At 42.3% G+C, this 14,095-nt stretch overlaps 1 protein-coding gene across 1 annotated transcript in view; it reads left to right on the forward strand.

Annotated features, from left to right (window-relative positions):
- Nucleotides 1-474: 474 nt before the first annotated feature.
- PPEF1 (protein phosphatase with EF-hand domain 1) overlaps nt 475-14,095 on the forward strand; it is a 29,681-nt gene continuing 16,060 nt past the window's right edge. The window contains exons 1-5 of the mRNA XM_065652914.1: nt 475-538; nt 5,195-5,322; nt 6,145-6,196; nt 11,872-12,044; nt 13,648-13,762. Of these exons, the coding sequence (XP_065508986.1) occupies nt 475-538; nt 5,195-5,322; nt 6,145-6,196; nt 11,872-12,044; nt 13,648-13,762 (532 nt within the window). The remainder of the gene's footprint in view (nt 539-5,194; nt 5,323-6,144; nt 6,197-11,871; nt 12,045-13,647; nt 13,763-14,095) is intronic.

Here is a 14,095-nt window from a genome sequence, read left to right on the forward strand (position 1 = left end):
GATTTTTCAAATCACAAGAATGAAGAGTAATATGCCTCTGTAGTCCTTTGTCCCTTGTAGTAAGGCTTTAAGTAGCTAATGCTTCAGATTAAGAAACCACTGGTGCACATTAACTTTCAGCTAACATATAAGGGGGAAACTGCATTAATTACTGAGTTCATCTGTCTTGAATGCAAGCTGATAGTGGTCAGATGTGAAAAAGAAGCGGTATGGTTCATGAGGTCCAGTTTGTGTAGGACATGCTGTACAATAATTTGTTACGAGCTGTAAGTACTTTAGATTCTGTGTTGTCAAGCACTTTTTTTTTTTTCCCTCTCCCTCCCTCCATCCTAATCCTCTCCCTGTTAGGAGTGATAGCAAGAGCCCAGGAGCCCAGAGCATTATAGTCCTCCTCACTGAAGGGAGAACACAGGAAATGTGTGTAATGCTAACAGCTGAGAGAAACATGCTTCATATCAGCAGCAATTAACACTGATGGGCAGCATTGCTGGAACCATGGGGTGCCGAAGCTCTGTAGCTGACAGAAGGTCAGAGAAAGGTGAGTACTGCTTTTGTCTTCAGGGTCAGTGGTGGTTATCACTGTAACACCAAAAGAGGATTGCAAGGTAACATTTCCCCCGAGTCCTGTTGTCTGCAGGAAAATTATTTTTTCAGGGAGAATTATTTTTTCAGACAAAATTATTTTCTAATTATATTATTTTTAAAAGAGTGCATAGCTTTTAGATTCTTGGTGAGGTCAGAAGGAAAACGTAGACCATCTGTAACATCTACAGATTGGGTTGGAAAAGATTCACAGCATCTCAGACAGAAGCCAAGTTTCAGATGTGTCTGTGCTTGCTCTGTCACTGGCAAAATGTATGGGATAAAGTACAGAGGGGGACTTTTTATGGCCTTTCACAACACAAAATACCTGGGCAAACTGCCCCGATTTCCCTGCTGCTGAGTATCTCCAATTATGAAACAAGTATAATAAAGCAGAGCTATTACAATGACTCTCAGATGCAATTTTCTGACATACCAAGTGCCTGACCTGAAATTCTCCCTGACCATCAGCGAGGCTGTCAGTTCAAAGTCTCCACAGGACCTGGTTAAATGTTCATTTAAAAACTAATGCATTATCTGCCTGCTTTTAATCATACCACACCCTGGTATGAACACACCAGGCTTTGCACAGGCAGGTGGGTTCCAGGATTGGCTCAGGCCGTTGCTTAGACCCTTTGTGTTCTCTTTCAAGGTTTGTCATTAAAACACGATTTACAGGTCTGCCAAGAGCCACGTTACATGGCACGGTGCATAGTTTTAGGAGATTATCATGCTGAACAGCCATGGTTGAAAAGGAATGCTCTTTTTGGCTACCAAGCCAAGATACAAGTCACGGGAGACTGCTGACTAAGAAGCAGGAGCACTTAGTCATGGCTAGAGGGACCCGAGCTGACTGCTCTGAGGGGAGCCCTCAGCTTTGTGTACACTCCTTGGCAGTCACAGCAGCAGCAGTGCTGTGTCACAGCAATGGCAGTAGAATGGAAACATAAAGAGTCCAAGACCTGCCTGTAACTCGGAAGCGGTCCTTCCTCTTTGGGTTTGCATACTATATACATATGTGCCTTGGAAGATCTTGAATACAAGTTAGGTGGGAATATTTCTGAGGGTGCAAAGGATTGGAGCTGTACTCTTTCGCAGTCTACAACCATCAATACACATTGGTCTGGAGCCAGGCTTTGCTATCCCAAAGCTGGGTTATGATTTTGTGTGCTTGTTTGACAATGTTTTGTCCTCTCCAGTTGGTGGATGGTATTCTTTCTGCACTTCAGCAGTAGTCAAATGATGCTGAACCATGATTCGATCTGCAGCCTGAGGCTATACATCCCTCTAATGCAATAATAATGTGAATTTAACAAGTACTTGCTGGTGTAGAGACCTTCTGCAATTGATAACAATTTCTTTTACAGGTGCAGTTTAGCCTCCTGTGAAAATCATGCTCTGATTCAGTCCTGAGAATATCAGTGCTGTAACAATTGCAATTAAAAAAAAAAAAAAAAAAAAGAGAGACAGGAAATATTCTGTTAGATTTGCAACATTAAACACAGTGGTCTATATATATCTGCCTCATGTAATACCAGTGGAACTGTGCCATGTTAAGTGCTCAGGACCATTAAGCAACCCCAAGTGTCTTTAATGGGAAGTTTAATGCTTCTGATGCTAGAAATCAGTTTCTGTGCTGGTGGCTGTGCTTTGCATCTTAGATACTCTTCTAAACAGAAAAGTTGACGACAGCCTTGCTGTGATATGTCAGACTTTCAGGTCTGTGGTGGTGGGAAATTCCAGAAAAGACAGAAAATAAGAGAGATATCAGAGTTTATGTAGGGTATGAAAGATGCCCTTAGTCATATAGGGATTATATTTCCTTCAGGCAGGAAGGTTTTTCTGGGACAGATGCAATACCTGTAGGATGGGAGTCTTTACTGATTTTGGCCTTGTCTGGACTAGAAAAATTTACCACTTTAACTCTGTTGTATACTTATTAATGGTAAATAAGCAAACAATGTGCTGTTTGGCACCTGTAAGCATTTTTATTAAAAAAGCTTCCATAATGTTATACATTTATAAATAGACTCACTTTTCCACAGAGGATTTTCTTTACCTGCATACTGTCAGTTTAAGAAAAAACTAATTCTCACTCAGGGATGCTACTCATCTTAGTCTCAAAATCCCCAGTATTTGTGATCAGCTAAAATAATTTACTAGTGTGAACTGTTGTCCCTCTAGTACAGAGCTTTTCTTTGCTGTTTTGCAGGGGGAAAAAGCATTAGTACAGGCTGTTGGTTGTTATTTCTTGTTTTGTTTTTCAGTATCAACTGCTCATTTTGGCAACTAATACAAATATAAGGATATTCATATTAAGACATTAGTGTTGGGTTTAGTTTCCTCTTTTTTTTTTTTTTTCTTTTTAATGAATTTGCAGTACTGTGCAATGGCGATTGTGTCAAACTCTGGAATTCAGGAGAACATCTTGGTTTTGTTTCTGTGCTTCCCCTGCTTGTCTGTTCATCCTCTCAGAAGTGAGCTCTAGTTCTTGGGAGCACCGGGAGATAAGATTGGTGTTTTCCTTTAGTCCTTGTACCTTTGATAGAGTTGCCCTGAAGCTGCTTTGAGTTGTTCTCCCAAGATCAGATGCATAAAGACTTCTTCTGTGTCCTATGCTGAGCTATTCAGGGTTGAGTTCCTTAGGAGACTCCTTGAAGTGAGGTGTTAGCTGCAGGGCTGGAGGCAAAGGCTTGACATTTCTGGCCCTGTCTACTTATTTACTGGTGTCCTGTTGAGAGCACAGGGAAAAAGAGGTAAAGAACCAGTTAAGAAAGAATTATGTTCAACTTTAAGTCAGTAAATGTGACATCTCTTGAGAGCAGCCTCCTACCATACTCTATTTTTTTGTTGCCAGGCAAGAATGTGGTGCTGGTGATGTGGTTGCATTGGGACAGGTGTAGGATCCGATATTGCTGTGCTCTGTCTTCCTCTCACTGTTAGGCAGTGATGCGTATGATGCTTCTTGACTGTCCCTGTTAGTGCTCTGTAGGGCTAAGCATGTTAACGCAGAGTCCTCTTCTGACCAAAATTTGAGCAAATGACTAGATTTTAATTTGCCGTTATTTCAGCTGCTCGACTTTCAAGGCAGTAGCTGCATTTTGTTCCAATTTTGTATAGAAAATGGTGTCCTCCTCTGGATGATAAACCAGTACTTACATATGCCCTAAGTATCTGAAATGTGCATTTATATAGTTAACAAGTGACCGAGAAATGCTTTACTCAAAGTCAGTTGATCTTTTTGAATAAGCACCCTTAAAGCACTAGAGAGTCCCAGCTCTGTGAAACAGCACAAGTTACTGCTGAGCTCATCTGTTCTCCTCTCCAAAGCTCATGGTTATCTCAGGCTTAGCATAGCCCCTCCAGCCTCCTGCTTTCACTCCTCCCTCCAGGTCTATCTGAGCTGCAGTGATCACCTGTCATGCAGAGGGCACACCTGCCCACCCTTCCTCTCGTCCTACTGCTGGCAGTGCTGCTGCCACCCACATTTCATGTCCAGGTTCCTTAGAGCTGCTGCCCTTTATGTACCAGGAGTAGCTGGGAGGGTTGTCAGCATGGTGGGGAGGAATCAAGTGGGCATCAGCTCCCAGAGCTCCTGTCCTCCTGCACAGTTCTCGCTGGTGGCCACTGTTCACGCAGCACTAAGTGCTTGACACAGGTGTAAGGAGCTCTCCCCATGGGACAATGCCCAGCCCAGGGCCATTTTGTGCCACCAGATGTTGTTCTGCCTGATAAACTTCCATCTGAGCAGCTGCGGGAATGGGATTTGTTTGTGGTGTGACTGGGGCCTATAGGCAGCAGGCACTTCACTCTAGGCTGCAGTCTTGGTGATTGTCCTTCAGGGAAGTTTCCAGCAGTTTTCCAGACTGGGACAATAGTAGACACAACTTCTTAAAGTGCTGAGTGGGATGCATATTCAGCACACAGTCCAAAATGGTCTTCTGGCATGTCCCATTGAATTCTTGGGGCGAGTGTTCCTTTGTTCACCAAGCTAGCCAAAGATATACCTGTGTGTCTTTTGGTGTGTCTATTTAAGCAACATATTCTGCCCTTCGATACCATTTGTTAACATTTTATCCTAAGGTTTGAATTTTTGCTGGCTTGCCAATACAGCTGTATAGGCACAAACATTCTGTTAAAAGAGGCTGTTGCAAACTCTGTCATTACACGATGCTCATGTTACAGCTTGCAAAGTCTGAAGTTTTTTACTGCAGCTTGGTGAAGAAGTACATTGTATTGGTAGGCCAAACTACTCTTCTTCCTTCCCTCACCTTCCCACAACCCACATCGTGCCTATCAGCTGAACATGGCTGTCTCCTTACATGGATACTGTCTTCAGGACAATGAAATAAGGAAGGTTTCTAACAGTATAGGCCTGAGCAAGTCAGCTGGTTTGGGATCTGTCCCTAAGGGCAGAAACAGTAAATGCATCATGTATTCATTATGATAAAACACTTTTGCAGCCTTACTTTTACAGAGTTTCATTTTAATGTTGACTGTGTGCAATGAACGGAATTTGTCATCTGTCTGCAAAATTCTGCAAAGGTAGCATGTGTTTTCATTGTAGATTACACTGCATCCATGTGTACTCCATTGCTCTCTGTTTTGACAGTCATTAGAGCTGCTATCCTCATCCAGAACTGGTACCGCCTTACAATGGCCCGGCTGGAGATGAGGCGCCGCTATTCTCTGAGTATCTTTCAGTCAATAGAATATGCTGATGAGCAAGATCAGCTGCAGGTTTGTAATCTTCAATTATTCCTGTACAAGCAGTTATGTTATCCCCAGAGGACTGAAGTTGCACAAACAAAATGGGTATGTGGCTATTTCTCCCTACAAAGCTGTGTCCTATATAATAAAACCACTTCCTCGCCTCGCACATGAACTAATCAAGTTGTGTGCATACAGATATATATACATGTGTGTTTACATATATATATATGTAATTATGTAAGCAGCAGGACACCATTCTGCCCATACAACCATATGTAGGTTAGAGGTTCCCATAGAAGAGCTCTGTTACCCAGAGATTGCAGGTCATCTGACCATGGGTGATCTTAACCGTGTTGTGCGAGGTAAGACGTGCAACGGAGAGATCAGTGTCTCAGCATGTCAGATCAGTCTTCCTTTAGGGTCAGTACAGGGAATTAGGAACTTTTAGGGCTTTGTGTTCATCCTAGCATCCATATCTGAAGCCAGTTTGGTGCATCGTAGCAGTGTCTTTCTGTTGACTGCAGATGAAGTCCAGGCAAATAGTCTGGATGATGGGCAAGATGAATTTCACCCAAAAATGTCAGCAGCATTGATACAGCCCTGGAACTTTTTATGTATTCATATAGTGTCAATCTGCTAATTCATAGCAAAGAAGGAAAGGAGTAAGCCATTTCTGTAGTAGGACACAAGGTATGTCATTATTGCAGTCTGATGCTATGGGAACATACAGTAGTGTCTTAGATCCCCCTAAATGGGAAATTGCTAGAAACTGAGTAAAGAAAAAGAATGTTAATGCTTGTTGGATCCCCTAAACTGATCAGTGTGTGTTCTTTTCTTTTCCATATTCAGCTATCTGACTTTTTTACATTCATGCTGGATCGCTGTACTCCTCCTGATTCAGGTAAGGGAAAAATCAAAGTAATATGGAGATTCTGAACCTGATGTGAGAAAAGTTAATTTTCAATGTGATGTTCACAGCCTTTGGCACATGCTGGGGCTGAGGTTTCATTTCCCAAATATTGTAATAAGAATTTTATCCTGTAAGTGTTGACTCTGCTCAATATCTACTCAGTGAGTCATGATGAAAGACATGTTGTCCTTTTCTTGTATGTTACTGCCCTCAAGCTGTTCTCATGGTATTCTTACTGACTTCAACTTTCACAGCTCTCTATGCATGTTTTCTTAAACTATGAGATGTGATTATCCAGAAAGACCGTTTCTAGTTGGTTTAGGACAAGTGTAATCAAAGAGGTTGCTATTTTTTTTTTTTTTCACCCTGAAGCAGTTCTGGACCACTTTGTAATTTGTAGGTTTCACTGCAAAACATGTATCAGTATGTGAATGGTTAAAAGTGAAAGAAATTTAAACTGCTGGAGATAAATCTTTATAATCATCTTGATTAAAACTTGGTTATTCAAAGAATAACCTTTAATTTTTGAAGTATTTTGGGATCCTTGGACAAAACCTACTATTGAGGTCAAGCTCAACAGAAGGACAGATTGAAAGTGATTCCTAAGTCTAGAAAACAAACATGACTTCCCTGAACAAATTGAGAGTAGATCTAATCCCAGCAGAGTTAAAAAGGAGGCTGTCCCCTTCTTATCGAATTACAAGAGAATGTCCCTTCTCTTTCATCTGATCCAGCCACAGGTTATTCCAATTAAAATTTGTACAAGACACTTTGACAGCAGGCTAGAACTGCCATAAAAACTCTAAGTGGTTCAGTGTTCTAATCACAACCATTAGAAATTGCAATTTTCCCTCTTAAATACTTTAGAGTGCCTAATGCTCTCTGTGTTCTGCAGAAAAAGAAATTACATTTGAGCCTTGCTCCAGAGTCAAAGCAGATGATACAATAATCCTTCCTTTGATTTTTTTTTTTCCCCATTACCACTGTATTCTGAAAACAAAATAAAACAAACAACAAAACCCACACCAAAACATACCACCATAATTTGGCTTCCTGGGAAGGAACTGACAAACTCAAAGAAAATCACACACTACTCACTTTACCTACTTCTACATGCTGATAGCGAACCTCAGTTCAGCTTTTCCACCTGAGTGGGAAAGAAAATAGTAGTGCTAGGTCTGAGATTTGGAAAAATAGTGCTAATCTCCATTTTCATTACAATATTAAAAGGGAATTTTGCAGCTGCTCATTGTAGATATGATGTATCCACTTTTATTGACTGTGTCTATTGACAGAAGGAACAAAGGTGAGCTGCCTCAGGTGACTTGCCGGGGCTCAGAACGTGGCTGGTACAGAGCACACTGTGATGTGCACAAGCTGTTTGTTAGTGGGCAGGTGGAGACCCAGGCCCTACCTGTGCACAGGGAGGGATGGAAGGTGCTGTGGACTGCCCCTCATCACCACTGCATGGGTGACCTGCTTCTTGGTCTTGCAGATTTTGGGAGTGTGGATGTGGTTAAGGCTGAAACACATGATAAAGTTTATGGTTTATGGTAAAGCTTCTCTTTGTCTTCCTTGCTTAAAACTTTCATCTGTTAGGACTGAAGCTGTTAAGACTTGATAACTGCTCCGAAGGCTTTATTTCTGTCTTGGTTTGTTATTTACCGTTTTCTAACACCCCGTGTTACAGATACCAGAACCCAAAATGAAGCAGAAAGATTCCGTAAGGGACATTTTTAATAGAGAGATGTCTGAGGCTGCCTATGCAAAGGAGATGACTCAGGATTTTTTTGAGAAATTGCCTATCAAATTTGTGTTGTGTGGTTTGTGGCTACGTTTGTCCAATTACTGGCTGTGTGCATTCTTTACTTCAAGCTCTTGATTGCTTGCCCCTTTAAGTGACCTTTGCAGCATCCATGCTAGCCCCAGTGATTTGAGCAAAATCAGTGCTGAATAGTGATTCTTAATGAACTGCTTCCACTTCTGCTGAATCACAGTCTTAAGATGTGAGCCACAGTGAGAGTAAACACAGCAAGCAGAGAGGCTTAAAATTGGCTTTGCTATTCCCAAGCGTTTTCTAAACCCCACCATTCTCTGGCCTTTTTTTTTTTTAAACAGTGTGTGCTCACTTAAATTGGGGTGATAGCATATGGTTCAAAAGCCCTCTCCAAGAAGACTGTATATAATATTCTTGCCAGATAATGGGTTGCCTGTTCTTCTCAGTATGTGATGAGAAAGCTACCTGAAGATTTTGCGATCTGTGTTTTTTCCTTGCATTATAAACCACTCAGTCTTCGCTATTCATCTTGGCACTTCCCTCTTTTTAATCTGCTTTTTCAGAATATGTTTTTCAAAGAAAGAAAACAGCCACCATCTCATTAACACAGTAGTGGTTTTGATGCCCTTGTTTATCTGTTGTACCCTGAAGCTTTTTTCGTACTCTCATCCTGCTTAAAACGTCAGTGCAGTTTAAGTTATGATCGGGATATTATGTAGCTGTGTGTCTTGTTCTTGTTCTGCTTCTGATTAAAGGCTGTTTTCCAAGGGTTTGTGGGAAGTAAGAGTTAAAACCTTTTCCATCTTACACTTTTCTCCCTCCCTCCTTCACCCCCTCCTTTTCTCCTTCCCTCCCTCCCCTAAAAAATCTGCATACCTACTTAGCCTTTCAATGGAAAGATCTCTGGTCAGAGAAAGCTGGAAATTGCTTTTCCAGCAAGAGGTGACCCATTTACTCACTCTTTGGTGGCTGCACTGAGGGTGAGAAGGCTGCAAACGTGTCCTGGGCAAAGTGGTGCGACTGGAAGTCCAAGGCACCCTTGGCTGTGCCTTTCAAGGTCACCAGGACAGGAGCCGCAGCTCCTGGAGCCTTCCTTCAAAAGGGAACAAAGAAAAAGGTGCTGTTTTCTGCAGTTTCACTCCCCATGATGCCTCCCTTACAGCATTAACAACTTTCCAAGGCTTTTTGCACAGAGTGGTTCTTACAGCGGGGAATAAGTCACAGCTGCTTGGAGCTTACAGTGCCAGGAACAGAACGAAGGAATAAATGCTTGGGGCATTACAGAAATTTTCATCTTCTTAGTGGGTTCTAGCTCCATCTGGCTTTGACCTGATGGCTGGGGATCAGTATCTGGCAGATGTCAGAGCACTCCTCAGGAGTCAGGGGTGCTCTCAGGTACCTGAGTGATTAGTCTGTAGGTGCACAGATGGTGGCAGAACAGAGGCTTATGTCAGGCTGCAGAAGTAGCTGATTCCCTGGTACGCCAATAGTGAGCACATCCTTGGCAGTGGTTTCTCTGACTTGCCTTGAACAACTCCCATGGTGAGGTGATCTTGTCAGGAGAACCAGGTCCCTGGGCTTTCTGTGGCCAAACTGACTCCACGTAGCTCTGGGCTTTTGTGTGTAACATGGAATGTGGGTATTGTCCTGTAGGACAGTTGTATGAGGTCTAGCGAAGGCTCAACTCACTGAGCTTGGGCTGGACCTCTGACACGTGTCAGAGTACAGAGCAGGTCATTCCCCGTACTCACTGGAGAGGTGCAGATACTGGCAGAGGGTGTTTTTTTCTTTCTTAAGATGGGTGCCTGAACTAGACACAGTAGGAGTTTTTGTCCCTATCTTTCAATACGGACTGAAAGAGCCTTGACAGCTTCAACGAGAAGATGACTGAAATGAGAGCCGTGCTGAATCCGTCAGGATTAGTCCTGCATGAGGCTCGTGGTGAGCTGGGGTACGCGTTGGCCAGTGCGCTAATCCCCAGGCTGCATTAGGGCATCCATTACTGACTGCTCTGAGACAAGACAGTCGTCCTGCTCAGGAAGCCTTAAAATCCAGCTGAAAGACTACCTGAGGAGATATAAGTGCACTCTAGGGCTAATGACCATCACTGGCTTTTGATGACTCATCCAGAAACGGAAAATGGGGTGTACTTTGCAGAGAGATGCCCTCCAGGGAAGGAGATTTGGTTTCCCAGCCTGGGCAAATGCCAAAAAGGAGCAAGGCTGTGAGGAAAGCAGGTTCATGTTCAGAGGTAAAGGGATGTGTAGACTCTTGTGTTCAAGAAGGGAGGGCCGTAGGAGAAGGAGGCATGGGCAGGTTTCTCCGTGCCTTGAAATGCTGAGAAGACTGCTGACTCGGAAGGAGTGTCAGATGAGGAGAGCCTCTGGACAGAACAGGCAACAATGAGCAATTTGGGTGATCTGAGGAACCCACTCCAGGGTCTGCAGCCACCCACTGCCTGAGAGGTTGGGCACAGTGGGAGATGCCATCCAGAGACCTGCTGCTGGAGCTGGGACGAGGCTCGGTGCAGATGTGCTTGGCTGATCAGTATGTGCAAACCAGCAGTTTCAGTCCATGGGTGACGTTCTGGCATCTGGCCAGATGAAGCTGTAACTGTGGTGGGAATCTGCAAATCAGACTGTCCTTGGTGGAAACTGTGAACCCTGAGCACCTTGCTGTTACTTGATGCCTTAATCAATTTACATGGCTGTGCACTGAATGTGCTAATCAGCTCACAGCAGAAGATATCATAAAAAAGGGGGTTTTGTAATGCAGAGCTGATAAAAAGTGTGGTTTTACCTATTTATTTATTTAATATGGGTTTCATCCAGTTACAAGACAAGCTGGCCTTTATAAACCTCATAATATATGAGGCCACATGCTGGATTTGGTTGCTCTGAGTTTTGAGTCACAGCCATAGGTATTCCTTTAGCAATAAATAATACATTTTTATTTCCAGTTGCATCTAATCAAGGTTGCAGAAAACTTTCCCGTAGCCCAGCAAAAAGTGTTTACAACAATCATCTCACAAGAGCAACTCTGCAACAGCAGCTGCCAGAACACTGTCCTCTTCTTTTATAGTATAATAAATGACAAAGACAATCTGCAAGAGAACACTGAAATCTACAATTCACTCAGTTACATTTCAAGGGTGTGCCAAGAAAATATTGGATTGAAGCAATTAACAATGTTTCTGCTTTCTCCACATTCCAGGAAAATTAGAAGCTATGCTCTACTTTTACTGCTATGTTTTTATCTACTTTATTTCATCCAATGGTTCTATGGCAGCCAACCAAGAGCTGGCATTGTCTCCTAGCTGTATCAGAAAGGAGTGCTTTGCAATTCGCTGCGAATAAATAGGATTTTGTTGAGGACTTTTTAACTAATCATTGACCTGCTGGCATTTAACCTGAAAAATTTATATAGAAAATAAAAGCAATGGAAGTGAATCTCCAAAACCTATATTAAAAGTGTGACATTGAACTTTAAACAGGTGATGGTCACTAAATGATCAGTCATGACTTTTGAATCTCCTTGCTTTGTGGAGAAGAAAGTCTGTAACAGGTTATGTTTCTCATTACGTCTGATAGCAAATTGCTCCATAACTTCAGTGCAAAATGTTTTGCATCCTGATCACAGCTACTGGCTGTTGGGACAGATGTTTTGACTGTTTTTTTCATTTGGTTGGGTTTTGCTTGGTTTATTTGGTTTTAGTATTGTAAAACAATGTGGGGAGAGCTCTTCCACTGTACAAGTCAGGAGTTTGCCACTGCAATAGTGCAGCAAGTAAAGCATCAGTTCCATTCAGCTGGTTCTGGTCATGCTGTTACAGCCCTGTGGGGGGCTGGTGGAGTTTCTACATTGTTGTTTTTCTTCCCTCTTGTTCCAGTTTCTCATGCTTTCACCAGCCCTAGTGTTTCTCAGGTGGTGGATGAAGGCTTCAACATTCAAGAATTTGAAAAAAAGATTTGTGTTCCAGACTCCTATTATGGACCACGACTCTCATTCCCCCTTACTGTTGAACATGCCAATGCTCTTCTTCATGCTTTTAGGAATGAACAGGTACGTTGCAACTAGTTTGATTTCTTCTTACTTATTTTGTATCTCTGCCAAGTTGTAGCTCCACAATCAGCTGAATCCAATGTAAGGCTAAACTGATGCCCAAGGAGATATTTTTCCTCTCCTTTCCATCTCATTACCCTTTCCTGCTGGCTCCATGTGATCACACAGGTACATGGTGGAGCTGTCTTGGGCTGGAAGCTAACACAAAAAAATCAAAAGCAGTGAGTTCTCAGCCAGAATAGTTCCCAGATTTAATCACTACTTGGTTACATGACCACCAGAGACAGCACTGGGGAGGGGGAAAGGTCTAGTGGGGACCTCCTCTTCTAGCACTGAGATTACAGTGATCACGAAATGGGAACCCTTAGCAGCTGTAAGGCAGGGGTTGTCAGTGAGGGTGCAGGACTGGGGAAGGTATCCTAAGCTAACCTAGAAACTAGTTTCCATCTTCTTCTGGGTTGTGCGGTTTGGTTTTGGTGGTTTTTTTTCCCCACCCCATCCTTTTTAGAGGAATTGAGGTGCAAGGGTTGTTCACCTCGTTCCAGTGTGCAAGACTCCACCACCATGGAAGAGTGAATATAAAGCATCACTAAGGTAGTGGAACGGGGTGACAGCACTAATCTCAGGTAGTTGCTGCCAGCAGCTGCCCGGGCACTGAGAAGGCTGTTCCTGATTCTCTGTCTGTGTTCCTGCACAACGATATACTGTATATAAAGGATAAGGGTCTATCTTGCTTTTCAATTTACTAAATAATGGTGGTTTGGGGTTTTTTTCTGTAATTTCCTGTGGAGGGAAAACGTAGCAAAATGTAAAGTGCATGATAAACAAGCCCACCCAGACTTCACCTTACTGTCAGCTTTCTTTTACTATGGTTTGCATTTTATTAAGGAAACGTTTATATGTAATTGGCCTTGTTTGCTTTAAAAACATGAATCTTGAAAAGTCAGTCTGTGGCTCATCTCCTCTACCAAACTTCCTCAGAGCTGTGTTTGAATTAAGTGCCTTGAAAATCTCTGTCTGACAAAATTACCACAAAAAGCATTAGCAGAGAAGGCTAAAAGCTTCCATGTTGTGTTCTTGTAACATCTTTACAGCAAACAGGAAAATAACTTTTAACAAGGCAACCTTTGCTGGAGTTTCCCTCTCATTATTTTTGCAATTTGCTGAAATATCATTTATGGCATTTGGGGGTTTTTTGGTGGTGTGTTTTGTTTTGTTTTTACTGGCAGCTAGAACATCATCCTTTTTTTTTTTCCCCAGTTTCTTTGAAGAGATGACCTTATGCAATGATTCTGAGTGCTTTATTACTCAGTCTCTTATCCTTTCTGTAGATATGAAGAGTATAAACAGTACACTAGGAATGAAATAGCAAAATATGTAAAGCAAGTTCATTAAAGGCTCTATATCCATTCCCCAGGATGCAAGTACAAAGCCATGAACATTCCTAATTCCCAGCACTAAACCATATAGCCTATAGTCATGTCTGGAGCTCTGTAGTATAAATAATCTTGGCAATACGTGTCTGGTATTAATAAAGCAGACAGACATATTGCTAATTCTAATAAGTCTTCCTTTTCTCCCTGTGTTTTTTTTTTCCTCACAGCTGCTTCATGCCCGCTATGTACTGCAGCTGCTATGTGAAACTAAGAAGGTTCTCAAAGAGATGCCAAATATCACCCATCTTTCAACTTCCTACTCCAAGGAGATAACTGTGTGTGGTAAGATGCAGAGAAGATAACTGCTTTGGGCTACGGACTGATATTCTAAGGGGTTAGAGAATGATGCAGACATTTCCAAATGTTGCCATTACAAGAAAGTTCTCAATGCTTTTTTTCTTCTTCCCACCCCCCCCACATGCATAAATTGGAACAAACGAAAAAAAAAGGTTTCTGAGTCATGCTAAGTGTATTTTAAGAAAGCCCCTCACCTCCTCGTTTCTTATTTAACATTTCTGAATGAGTCAGTATTAATTCAGCTAATACTGCAGTGTAGCTTAAATGTTCCTGCACTTCCATTTCTAAAATGCCGCCAAGTATTTTGATCACCGGCTG

Source organism: Caloenas nicobarica, chromosome 1 (genome assembly GCF_036013445.1).
Source record: "Caloenas nicobarica isolate bCalNic1 chromosome 1, bCalNic1.hap1, whole genome shotgun sequence".
NCBI classification, from domain to species: Eukaryota; Metazoa; Chordata; class Aves; order Columbiformes; family Columbidae; genus Caloenas; species Caloenas nicobarica.